We start from the raw sequence: 12,445 nt of genomic DNA, 5'->3' as shown, positions 1-12,445 counted from the left end.
ATGTCCGTACTGTAAGACACCTAAAACAGCGCTACAGGGAGACAGGACGGACAGCTGATCGTCCTCACAGTGGCAGACCTTGTGTAACAACCCCTGCACAGGATCGGTACATCCGAACACCACACCTGCGGGACAGGTACAGGATGAGGGCTACTCTCTTTATTCACACCAGGGCCTTAGGCCTGAGGGCTACTCTCTTTATTCACACCAGGGCCTTAGGCCTGAGGGCTACTCTCTTTATTCACACCAGGGCCTTAGGCCTGAGGGCTACTCTTTATTCACACCAGGGCTTTAGGCCTGAGGGATACTCTTTATTCACACCAGGGCTTTAGACCTGAGGGCTAATCTATGAGCCATGCACCTCTTTGTCATTTCACAGCTCTACTGGGTGTTTTCACATCTCTACAGGGGGTCCAGATCCAAATCAACCTTCCTCTTTAGGAGTAACCCGGGCTCTCTCTATTGAGTGGTTCAGAGTTTTAACATAGTTCAGACCAGGATAGGGATTCAAACACCGGACTTTGTTACATGCACTACATACAGTGGGGCAAAAAAGTATTTAGTCAGCCACCAATTGTGCAAGTTCTCCCACTTAAAAAGATGAGAGAGGCCTGTAATTTTCATCATAGGTACACTTCAACTATGACAGACAAAATGAGAAAAAATATTGAATAAATTTATTTGCAAATTATGGTGGAAAATAAGTATTTGGTCAATAACAAAAGTGTATCTCAATACTTTGTTTTTTACCCTTTGTTGGCAATGACAGAGGTCAAACGTTTTCTGTAAGTCTTCACAAGGTTTTCACACACTGTTGCTGGTATTTTGGCCCATTCCTCCATGCAGATCTCCTCTAGAGCAGTGATGTTTTGGGGCTGTTGCTGGGCAACACGGACTTTCAACTCCCTCCAAAGATTTTCTATTGGGTTGAGATCTGGAGACTGGCTAGGCCACTCCAGGACCTTGAAATGCTTCTTACGAAGCCACTCCTTCGTTGCCCGGGTGGTGTGTTTGGGATCATTGTCATGCTGAAAGACCCAGCCACATTTCATCTTCAATGCCCTTGCTGATGGAAGGAGGTTTTCACTCAAAATCTCACGATACATGGCCCCATTCATTCTTTCCTTTACACGGATCAGTCGTCCTGGTCCCTTTGCAGAAAAACAGCCCCAAAGCATGATGTTTCCACCCCCATGCTTCACAGTAGGTATGGTGTTCTTTGGATGCAACTCAGCATTCTTTGTCCTCCAAACACGACCAGTTGAGTTTTTACCAAAAATGTATATTTTGGTTTCATCTGACCGTATGACATTCTCCCAATCTTCTTCTGGATCATCCAAATGCTCTCTAGCAAACTTCAGACGGGCCTGGACATGCACTGGCTTAAGCAGGGGGACACGTCTGGCACTGCAGGATTTGAGTCCCTGGCGGCGTAGTGTGTTACTGATGGTAGGCTTTGTTATTTTGGTCCCAGCTCTCTGCAGGTCATTCACTAGGTCCCCCCGAGTGGTTCTGGGATTTTTGCTCACCGTTCTTGTGATCATTTTGACCCCACGGGGTGAGATCTTGGGGTGGAGCCCCAGGTCGAGGGAGATTATCAATGGTCTTGTATGCCTTACATTGCCTAATAATTGCTCCCACAGTTGATTTCTTCAAACCAAGCTGCTTACCTATTGCAGATTCAGTCTTCCCAGCCTGGTGCAGGTCTACAATTTTGTTTCTGGTGTCCTTTGACAGCTCTTTGGTCTTGGCCATAGTGGAGTTTGGAGTGTGACTGTTTGAGGTTGTGGACAGGTGTCTTTTATACTGATAACAAGTTCAAACAGGTGCCATTAATACAGGTAATGAGTGGAGGACAGAGGAGCCTCTTAAAGAAGAAGTTACAGGTCTGTGAGAGCCAGAAATCTTGCTTGTTTGTAGGTGACCAAATACTTATTTTCCACCATAATTTGCAAATCAATTCATTAAAAATCCTACAATGCTATTTTCTGGATTTTTTCCCTCATTTTGTCTGTCATAGTTGAAGTGTACCTATGATGAAAATTACAGGCCTCTCATCTTTTTAAGTGGGAGAACTTGCACAATTGGTGGCTGACTAAATACTTTTTTGCCCCACTGTATCTATTACTCAAAGCGTAGATACGTGCCCCCGACTGAATTCCTTTTAATTATTTCTAAAAGTTGCTCGGCTGTTTCAAAGCAGAAAAACTATTTGCTATGAATAATAATTTCCTGAATATTGACTTTGGGACGTACATCGAGGTCAGACGAGGACTTTTTGTTTAATCTGAAACCAATGTAGCTAAACTAACAACTAGACTTATGCCCTCCAGTCCAACTCAAGTCTTTAAATAGGCCTAAAGTAACCTTCAAGGAAAGAAAATATTACCGTTTTAAAACATACTGACTATATAATTATTCTTAATATTCTTGTATTTCGATGTGAATTGAAAGAAACTTTCCTTTACAAGCTCCTGTATGAGGGAGCCCCTGGGAGCATTGTGTACGTTCAATAAGATGACAGCTTCCCTGCCATAATGACTGACTAGACATCAGAGAGAGTGAGTGGAAGAGAGAGAGAGCAAGCCAGAGATGGCGGGGGAGAGAGAGAGAAAGGGGGATTCGGACACTGCCCTCATAGCCTGATGATGATGATAGATCCCCCCCCCCCCCTCTCAGCAACAGTGGGGATAATTGTTCAGAGGCCAGGGTCTCTGATGGTTATCACCAGACTGGAACGCCACAATGTGAGTGTCACGCTACAACACAAATGTCCCGTGTCTGGGTCGGATTATGGGGCAACAGACAGAGAGAGGTAAAGGTATTACAGGTTTGATCCCCTGCAGGGTCACCTTGATTTGATAAGAAAAGGCACACAGACTGTGACCACACAACACGGTTCCACAATGAAATCACTACGACTGAAGGGTGCGTATGTTAAAGCTGGGGACTACTAAAGCCAAATGTCACAGCCGTGGGCACCGTGACAGACAACAGTCAGACAGACGTTCTCTATCTTCAACTGCCAAACAGAGTTGACAATTTTGGTTATTCTGATAGACACATCTCTAATAAGACACATTGATTTCAACGATGTTAGGATGAAACAGTCAGAAATCACTAAGCGCAACATAGCTTCTGCGTGCATATCAGCTAGAAAGATGTGTCGGCATCGAGTAATTGTCTCTGGCCCCCTCCCAGTTAGGGGGAGTGATGAGCTCTACAGCAGAGTCTCACAACTCAATCGCTGGTTGAAAACTGTTTTCTGCCCCTCCCAAAAGTTAGAATTTGTAGATAATTGGCCCTCTTTCTGGGACTCACCCACAAACAGGACCAAGCCTGACCTGCTGAGGAGTGACGGACTCCATCCTAGCTGGAGGGGTGCTCTCATCTTATCTACCAACATAGACAGGGCTCTAACTCCTCTAGCTCCACAATGAAATAGGGTGCAGGCCAGGCAGCAGGCTGTTAGCCAGCCTGCCAGCATAGTGGAGTCTGCCATTAGCACAGTCAGTGTAGTCAGCTCAGCTATCACCATTGAGACCGTGTCTGTGCCTCGACCTGGGTTGGGCAAAACTAAACATGGCGGTGTTCGCCTTAGCAATCTCACTAGGATAAAGACCACCTCCATTCCTGTCATTACTGAAAGAGATCATGATACCTCACATCTCAAAATAGGGCTACTTAATGTTAGATCCCTTACTTCAAAGGCAATTATAGTCAATGAACTAATCACTGATCATAATCTTGATGTGATTGGCCTGACAAACATGGCTTAAGCCTGATGAATTTACTGTTTTAAATGAGGCCTCACCTCCTGGCTACACTAGTGACCATATCCCCCGTGCATCCCGCAAAGGCGGAGGTGTTGCTAACATTTACGATAGCAAATTTCAATTTACAAAAAAAAAAAGGACATTTTCGTCTTTTGAGCTTCTAGTCATGAAATCTATGCAGCCTACTCAATCACTTTTTATAGCTACTGTTTACAGGCCTCCTGGGCCATATACAGCGTTTCTCACTGAGTTCCCTGAATTCCTATCGGACCTTGTAGTCATAGCAGATAATATTCTAATCTTTGGTGACTTTAATATTCACATGGAAAAGTCCACAGACCCACTCCAAAAGGCTTTCGGAGCCATCATCGACTCAGTGGGTTTTGTCCAACATGTCTCTGGACCCACTCACTGTCACAGTCATACGCTGGACCTAGTTTTGTCCCATGGAATAAATGTGGTGGATCTTAATGTTTTTCCTCATAATCCTGGACTATCGGACCACCATTTTATTACGTTTGCAATTGCAACCAATAATCTGCTTAGACCCCAACCAAGGAACATCAAAAGTCGTGCTATAAATTCACAGACAACACAAAGATTCCTTGATGCCCTTCCAGACTCCCTCTGCCTACCCAAGGACGCCAGAGGACAAAAATCAGTTAACCACCTAACTGAGGATCTCAATCTAACCTTGCGCAATACCCTAGATGCAGTTGCACCCCTAAAAACTAAAAAAAATTCTCATAAGAAACTAGCTCCCTGGTACACAGAAAATACCCGAGCTTTGAAGCAAGCTTCCAGAAAATTGGAACGGAAATGGCGCCACACCAAACTGGAAGTCTTCCGACTAGCTTGGAAGGACGGTACCGTGCAGTACCGTAGAGCCCTTACTGCTGCTCGATCATCCTATTTTTCTAACTTAATTGAGGAAAATAAGAACAATCCGAAATTCCTTTTTAATACTGTCGCAAAGCTAACTAAAAAGCAGCATTCCCCAAGAGAGGATGACTTTCACTTTAGCAGTGATAAATTCATGAACTTCTTTGAGGAAAAGATTATGATTATTAGAAAGCAAATTACGGACTCCTCTTTAAACCTGCGTATTCCTCCAAACCTCAGTTGTCCTGAGTCTGCACAACTCTGCCAGGACCTAGGATCAAGAGAGACGCTCAAGTGTTTTAGTACTATATCTCTTGACACAATGATGAAAATAATCATGGCCTCTAAACCTTCAAGCTGCATACTGGACCCTATTCCAACTAAACTACTGAAAGAGCTGCTTCCTGTGCTTGGCCCTCCTATGTTGAACATAATAAACGGCTCTCTATCCACTGGATGTGTACCAAACTCACTAAAAGTGGCAGTAATAAAGCCTCTCTTGAAAAAGCCAAACCTTGACCCAGAAAATATAAAAAACTATCGGCCTATATCGAATCTTCCATTCCTCTCAAAAATGTTAGAGAAGGCTGTTGCGCAGCAACTCACTGCCTTCCTGAAGACAAACAATGTATACGAAATGCTTCAGTCTGGTTTTAGACCCCATCATAGCACTGAGACGGCACTTGTGAAGGTGGTAAATGACATTTTAATGGCATCGGACCGAGGCTCTGCATCTGTCCTCGTGCTCCTAGACCTTAGTGCTGCTTTTGATACCATCGATCACCACATTCTTTTGGAGAGATTGGAAACCCAAATTGGTCTACACGGACATGTTCTGGCCTGGTTTAGATCTTATCTGTCGGAAAGATATCAGTTTGTCTCTGTGAATGGTTTGTCCTCTGACAAATCAACTGTAAATTTCGGTGTTCCTCAAGGTTCCGTTTTGGGACCACTATTGTTTTCACTATATATTTTACCTCTTGGGGATGTTATTCGAAAACATAATGTAAACTTTCACTGCTATGCGGATGACACACAGCTGTACATTTCAATGAAACATGGTGAAGCCCCAAAATTGCCCTCGCTAGAAGCATGTGTTTCAGACATAAGGAAGTGGATGGCTGCAAACTTTCTACTATTAAACTCGGACAAAACAGAGATGCTTGTTCTAGGTCCCAAGAAACAAAGAGATCTTCTGTTGAATCTGACAATTAATCTTAATGGTTGTACAGTCGTCTCAAATAAAACTGTGAAGGACCTCGGCGTTACTCTGGACCCTGATCTCTCTTTTGAAGAACATATCAAGACCATTTCGAGGACAGCTTTTTTCCATCTACGTAACATTGCAAAAATCAGAAACTTTCTGTCCAAAAATGATGCAGAAAAATTAATCCATGCTTTTGTCACTTCTAGGTTAGACTACTGCAATGCTCTATTTTCCGGCTACCCGGATAAAGCACTAAATAAACTTCAGTTAGTGCTAAATACGGCTGCTAGAATCCTGACTAGAACCAAAAAATTTGATCATATTACTCCAGTGCTAGCCTCTCTACACTGGCTTCCTGTCAAAGCAAGGGCTGATTTCAAGGTTTTACTGCTAACCTACAAAGCATTACATGGGCTTGCTCCTACCTATCTCTCTGATTTGGTCCTGCCGTACATACCTACACGTACGCTACGGTCACAAGACGCAGGCCTCCTAATTGTCCCTAGAATTTCTAAGCAAACAGCTGGAGGCAGGGCTTTCTCCTATAGAGCTTCATGTTTATAGAACGGTCTGCCTACCCATGTCAGAGACGCAAACTCGGTCTCAACCTTTAAGTCTTTACTGAAGACTCATCTCTTCAGTGGGTCATATGATTGAGTGTAGTCTGGCCCAGGAGTGGGAAGGTGAACGGAAAGGCTCTGGAGCAACGAACCGCCCTTGCTGTCTCTGCCTGGCCGGTTCCCCTCTTTCCACTGGGATTCTCTGCCTCTAACCCTATTACAGGGGCTGAGTCACTGGCTTGCTGGGGCTCTCTCATGCCGTCCCTGGAGGGGGTGCGTCACCTGAGTGGGTTGATTCACTGTTGTGGTCATCCTGTCTGGGTTGGCGCCCCCCCCCTTGGGTTGTGCCGTGGCGGAGATCTTTGTGGGCTATACTCAGCCTTGTCTCAGGATGGTAAGTTGGTGGTTGAAGATATCCCTCTAGTGGTGTGGGGGCTGTGCTTTGGCAAAGTGGGTGGGGTTATATCCTTCCTGTTTGGCCTGTCCGGGGGTGTCCTCGGATGGGGCCACAGTGTCTCCTGACCCCTCCTGTCTCAGCCTCCAGTATTTATGCTGCAGTAGTTTATGTGTCGGGGGGCTGGGGTCAGTTTGTTATATCTGGAGTACTTCTCCTGTCCTATTCGGTGTCCTGTGTGAATCTAAGTGTGCGTTCTCTAATTCTCTCCTTCTCTCTTTCTTTCTCTCTCTCGGAGGACCTGAGGCCTAGGACCATGCCCCAGGACTACCTGACATGATGACTCCTTGCTGTCCCCAGTCCACCTGGCCATGCTGCTGCTCCAGTTTCAACTTCCACCTGACTGTGCTGCTGCTCTAGTTTCAACTGTTCTGCCTTATTATTATTCGACCATGCTGGTCATTTATGAACATTTGAACATCTTGGCCATGTTCTGTTATAATCTCCACCCGGCACAGCCAGAAGAGGACTGGCCACCCCACATAGCCTGGTTCCTCTCTAGGTTTCTTCCTAGGTATTGGCCTTTCTAGGGAGTTTTTCCTAGCCACCGTGCTTCTACACCTGCATTGCTTGCTGTTTGGGGTTTTAGGCTGGGTTTCTGTACAGCACTTTGAGATATCAGCTGATGTACGAAGGGCTATATAAATAAATTTGATTTGATTTGATTTGATTATGCCATGTCAATCATTTGTAAGGACTACCATGCAAAGAGAGGAGATAGGGGTTGAGGACATTAAATTCCATGAGGCAGATGACTTATGTCAGCTAGCTAGTCCTGCTCAATGAGTCCCATTATGTTGTTCTAAGTGCAGACAAAGGGCTGCATTAGGATAGCACTGTCTATCCCTATACCCTCCCAGCTGTGTCCTAGTGAACTGTACCTTCTCCTGGACATCCTGCTTCTCCTTGAGGGCCTCCTCCAGCTGGGCTTGTAGGTCAGAGATCTGGGCTAGGTTCTGGGTTGACTACACACACAAACAAGCTACTGGTCAGTCTGATTGGTTTAACACCAACTTATCTCTACAGTGTATTGCATCATGTTTACTTTAAGTAGCACAGTACAACATATTATATTCCTCCCCATTTGGTCTACACAGCTAGAAAACAGATTGATAAACAACCATAAACAAACATGTTGATGGGACCATGTCACAGCGACATATTTTTAAAAGCAAGAGTAGGGAGGGGAGACATCAACACACCTCATTTCAATGTGACCTGAGTGAAAAGAAATATTAGAGATTAGTGCTTTTTTTCTGCTACAGGAAGCGCTCTGCATAGTAAGCCCAGGGGAACAGCTGTCTCACTTTAGACGGGATACATTCATTTGCAGCTAGTAGAAGCAGATCACTCATATTTCCATCAGTGTCAGACAGACAGAGCTCACTTTTCATCTCTACTTGATAGCAAACTGCTCTACACAGATACATTAACACTAATGGAGAGTACTAAGCTGATGCCAAATACTATTTACACCATTGAAATAATGCAGAATGACCCTTGCATTGTGTGTGTTACCTGGACGACAGATGACTTGTGCTTCTTCATGAGCTCGTTCATTTCCTCCTGGTCCTCCTCCATACGAGACTGAAGATCATTCTTCTCCCTCAGCAGCCTGCTCAACTGCTCTTCCAGCTGAGAGAGAGAGACACAGAGAGAGAGACACACAGAGAGAGAGACAGACAGAGAGAGAGAGAGAGACAAAGAGAGAGACACAGAGAGAGAGAGAGAGAGAGAGACACAGAGAGAGACACAGAGAGAGAGAGAGACACAGAGAGAGAGAGAGAGAGAGAGAGAGAGAGAGAGAGAGAGAGAGAGAGAGAGAGAGAGAGAGAGAGAGAGAGAGAGAGAGAGAGAGAGAGAGAGAGAGAGAGAGAGAGAGAGAGAGAGAGAGAGAGAGAGAGAGAGAGAGAGAGAGAGAGAGAGAGACACACAGAGAGAGACACAGAGACAGAGAGGGAACAGACATTGAGTAAAGCCAGTGTGTCTGTGTATACTACCGTTCAAAAGTTTGGGGTCACTTAGAAATGTCCTTGTTTTTGAAAGAAAAGCCCATTTTTTGTCCATTAAAACAACATCCAATTGATCGGAAATACAGTGTAGACATTGTTAATGTTGTAAATGACTATTGCAGCTGGAAACGGCAGATTTTTAATGGAATGTCTACATAGGCGTACAGAGGCCCATTATCAGCAACCATCACTCCTGTGTTCCAATGGCACATTGTGTTAGCTAATCCAAGTGTATAATTTTAAAAGGCTAATTGATCATTAGAAAACCCTTTTGCAATTATGTTAGCACAGCTGAAAACTGTTATCCTGATAAAAGAAGCACAACACCAGTCTCAACGTCAACAGTGAAGAGGCGACTCCGGGATGCTGGCCTTCTAGGCAGAGTTGCAAAGAAAAAGCCATATCTCAGACTGGCCAATAAAAATAAAAGATTAAGATGGGCAAAAGAACACAGACACTGGACAGAGGAGCTCTGCCTTGAAGGCCAGCATCCCGGAGTCGCCTCTTTACTGTTGATGTTGGGACTGGTGTTTTGCAGGTACTATTTAATGAAGCTGCCAGTTGAGGACTTGTGAGGCGTCTGTTTCTCAAACTAGACACTATAATGTACTTGTCTACAGCAACTGAAAAGCCTGCAACACTTAAAAGAGCTGCAGCAAGATTCGGAATGGGTAGCAAGGAATAAGTTAGTCCTACATATTTCCAAAACTAAAAGCACTGTATATGGGACAAATCATTCACTTAAACCCTAAACCTCAACTACATCTCGCAATCAATAATGTGGAATTTAAGCAAGTTGAGGTGACTAAACTGCTTGGAGTAACCCTGGATTGTAAACTGTCATGGTCAAAACATACTGATACAACAGTAGCTAAGATGTGGAGAGGTCTGTCCATAATAAAGCACTGCTCTGCCTTCATAACAACACTATCAAGGCAGGTCCTACAGGCCCTGGTTTTGTCGCACCTGGACTACTGTTCAGTCGTGTGGTCAGGTGCCACAAAGAGGGACTTAGGAATATTGCATTTGGCTCAGAACAGGGCAGCACGGCTGGCCCTTAAACGTACACAGAGAGCTAACATTAATGACATGCATGTCAATCTATCATGGCTCAAAGTGGAAGAGAGATTGACTCATCACTACTTGTTTTTGTGTTGACAAGCTGAATGGACACCCAACCATACCTCGCAAGACATGCCACAAGAGGTCTCTTCACAGTCCCCAAGTCCAGAACAGACTATGGGAGGCACACAGTACTACATAGAGCCATGACTACATGGAACTCTATTCCACATCAGGTAACTGATGCAGCAGTAGAATCAGATTTAAAAAACAGGTAAAAATACACCTTATGGAACAACAGGCACTGTGAAGAGACACACACAAAGGTACAGACACATGCATACGCACACATTGTGAGATTGTTGTATGGTGCTATTAAACATATTGTATTGTATATATGTAGTAATAATGTTAGATGATGTACTGTTTTATCTTTTGTTTTATATGTTATGTAAGTGCTTCAATGTGTTTGGACCCCAGGAAGAGTAGGTGCTGCCTTGGTAGGAAATAATGGGGATCCCTAATAAATACTAATACAAACACAGGATCACATACTGTCTTTTCCCAGTCATTATCAACCTAGCCAATTATTTGTATTTATTTAACCATTATTTAAGTAGGCAAATCAGTTAAGAACAAACTCTTATTTACAATGACGGCCTACCAAAAGGCAAAACGCCTCCTGTGGGGATGGGGTCTGGGATTAAAGATAAGAAAACTAAAAATATATAAATATAGGACAAAACAAACATCACTACAAGAGAGACAACACTACATAAAGAGTTACACATGACAACACAGCATGATAGCAACTAGAGGTGATGATTATGATTTTTCAACGCCGAGGAGGACCAAAAACCGATACCGATTAAATCGGCCGATTTTTATTTATTTATTTGTACTAATGACAATTACAACAATAATGAATTAACACTTATTTTAACTTGATATAATACATCAATAAAATACATTTAGCCTCAAATAAATAATGAAACATGTTCAATTTGTTTTAAATAATGCAAAAACAAAGTGTTGGAGAAGAAAGTAATATGTGCCAATATGCAATATGTGCCATGTAAAAATGTGTGCCATGTAAAATATGTGCCATGTACAAAAGCTAATGTTTAAGTTCCTTGCTCAGAACATGAGAACATTTAAAAGTTGGTGGTTCCTTTTAACATGAGACTTCAATATTCCAAGGTAAGAGGTTTTAGGTTGTAGTTAATATAGTATTTATAGGAATATTTCTCTCTATACCATTTGTATTTCATATACCTTTGACTATTGGATGTTCTTATAGGCACTATAGTATTGCCGGTGTAACAGTATAGCTTCCGTCCCTCTCCTCGCCCCTACCTGGGCTCGAACCAGGAACACATCGACAACAGCCACAATCGAAGCATCGTTACCCATCGCTCCACAAAAGCCGCGGCCCTTGCAGCGTAAGGGGAATAACAACTCCAAATCTAAAAGAGAGTGACGTTTGAAACGGTATTAGCGCACACCCAGCTAACTAGCTAGCCATTTCACATTGGTTACACCAGCCATTAGGCTGATAGGCTTGAAGTCATAAACAGTGCTGTGCTTGCGAAGAGCTGCTGGCAAAACGCACGAAAGTGCTGTTTGAATGAATGATTACGGGCCTGCTGCTGTTCAGTCAGACTGCTCTATCAAATCAGACTTAATTATAACATAATAACACACAGAAATGCGAGCCTAATATGGTCGAATCCGGAAACTATATTTTCGAAAACAAAACGTTTATTATTTCAGTGAAATATGGAACCGTTCGGTATTTTATCTAACGGGTGGCATCCCTAAGTCTCAATATTCTTGTTACTTGCACAACCTTCAATGTTATGTCATAATTACGTACAATTCTGGCAAATTAGTTCGCAATGAGCCAGGCAGCCCAAACTGTTGCATATACCCTGACTCTGCGTGCAATGAACGCAAGAGAAATGACACAATTTCACTGGGTTAATATTGCCTGCTAAACTGGATTAGTAGTTATAACTAGTGATTATGATTGATTGTTTTTTATAAGATAAGTTTAATGCTAGCTAGCCATTTACATTGGCTTCTACTGCATTGGCTTCTACTGCATTCGCGTAACAGGCAGGCTACTCGTGGAGTGCAATGGTTAGAGCGTTGGACAAGTTAACCGTATGGTTGTTCTGCCCCTGAACAAGGCAGTTAACCCACCGTTCCTAGTCCTATTGAAAATGAGAATGTGTTCTTAACTCACTTGTCTAGTTAAATGAAGCTATATAAAAAAATCAAAAAAAAAAAAATGGAAATCTGTGTCCAAAAATACCGATTTCCAATTGTTATGAAAACTTGAAATCGGCCCTAATTAATCCGATTCCGATTAATCGGCCGACCTCTAGTAGCAACACAACATAACAACATGGTAGCAACACAACATGGTACAAACATTATTGGGCAAAGACAACAGCACAAAGGGCAAGAAGGTAGAGACAACAATACAT

General features: G+C 43.3%; 1 protein-coding gene across 12 annotated transcripts in view; it reads right to left on the bottom strand.

Moving 5' to 3' along the window:
- Positions 1 to 12,445, bottom strand: part of LOC109909465 (unconventional myosin-XVIIIa) — a 166,522-nt gene that overhangs the window by 21,348 nt on the left and 132,729 nt on the right. For all 12 annotated transcript variants that reach the window (XR_004203938.1, XR_004203939.1, XM_031795562.1 and 9 more), the window contains 2 exons: positions 8,398 to 8,514; positions 7,761 to 7,844 (listed from right to left, as the gene is read on the bottom strand). Coding sequence is in view for 10 of the 12 variants with exons in the window: in XM_031795562.1 (XP_031651422.1) it covers positions 7,761 to 7,844; positions 8,398 to 8,514 (201 nt within the window). In the remaining 2 variants the exon portion in view is untranslated. The remainder of the gene's footprint in view (positions 1 to 7,760; positions 7,845 to 8,397; positions 8,515 to 12,445) is intronic.

The sequence above is a fragment of the Oncorhynchus kisutch genome, linkage group LG18 (genome assembly GCF_002021735.2).
Source record: "Oncorhynchus kisutch isolate 150728-3 linkage group LG18, Okis_V2, whole genome shotgun sequence".
NCBI classification, from domain to species: domain Eukaryota; kingdom Metazoa; phylum Chordata; class Actinopteri; order Salmoniformes; family Salmonidae; genus Oncorhynchus; species Oncorhynchus kisutch.
This window is presented reverse-complemented; position numbering and strand designations above follow the sequence as displayed.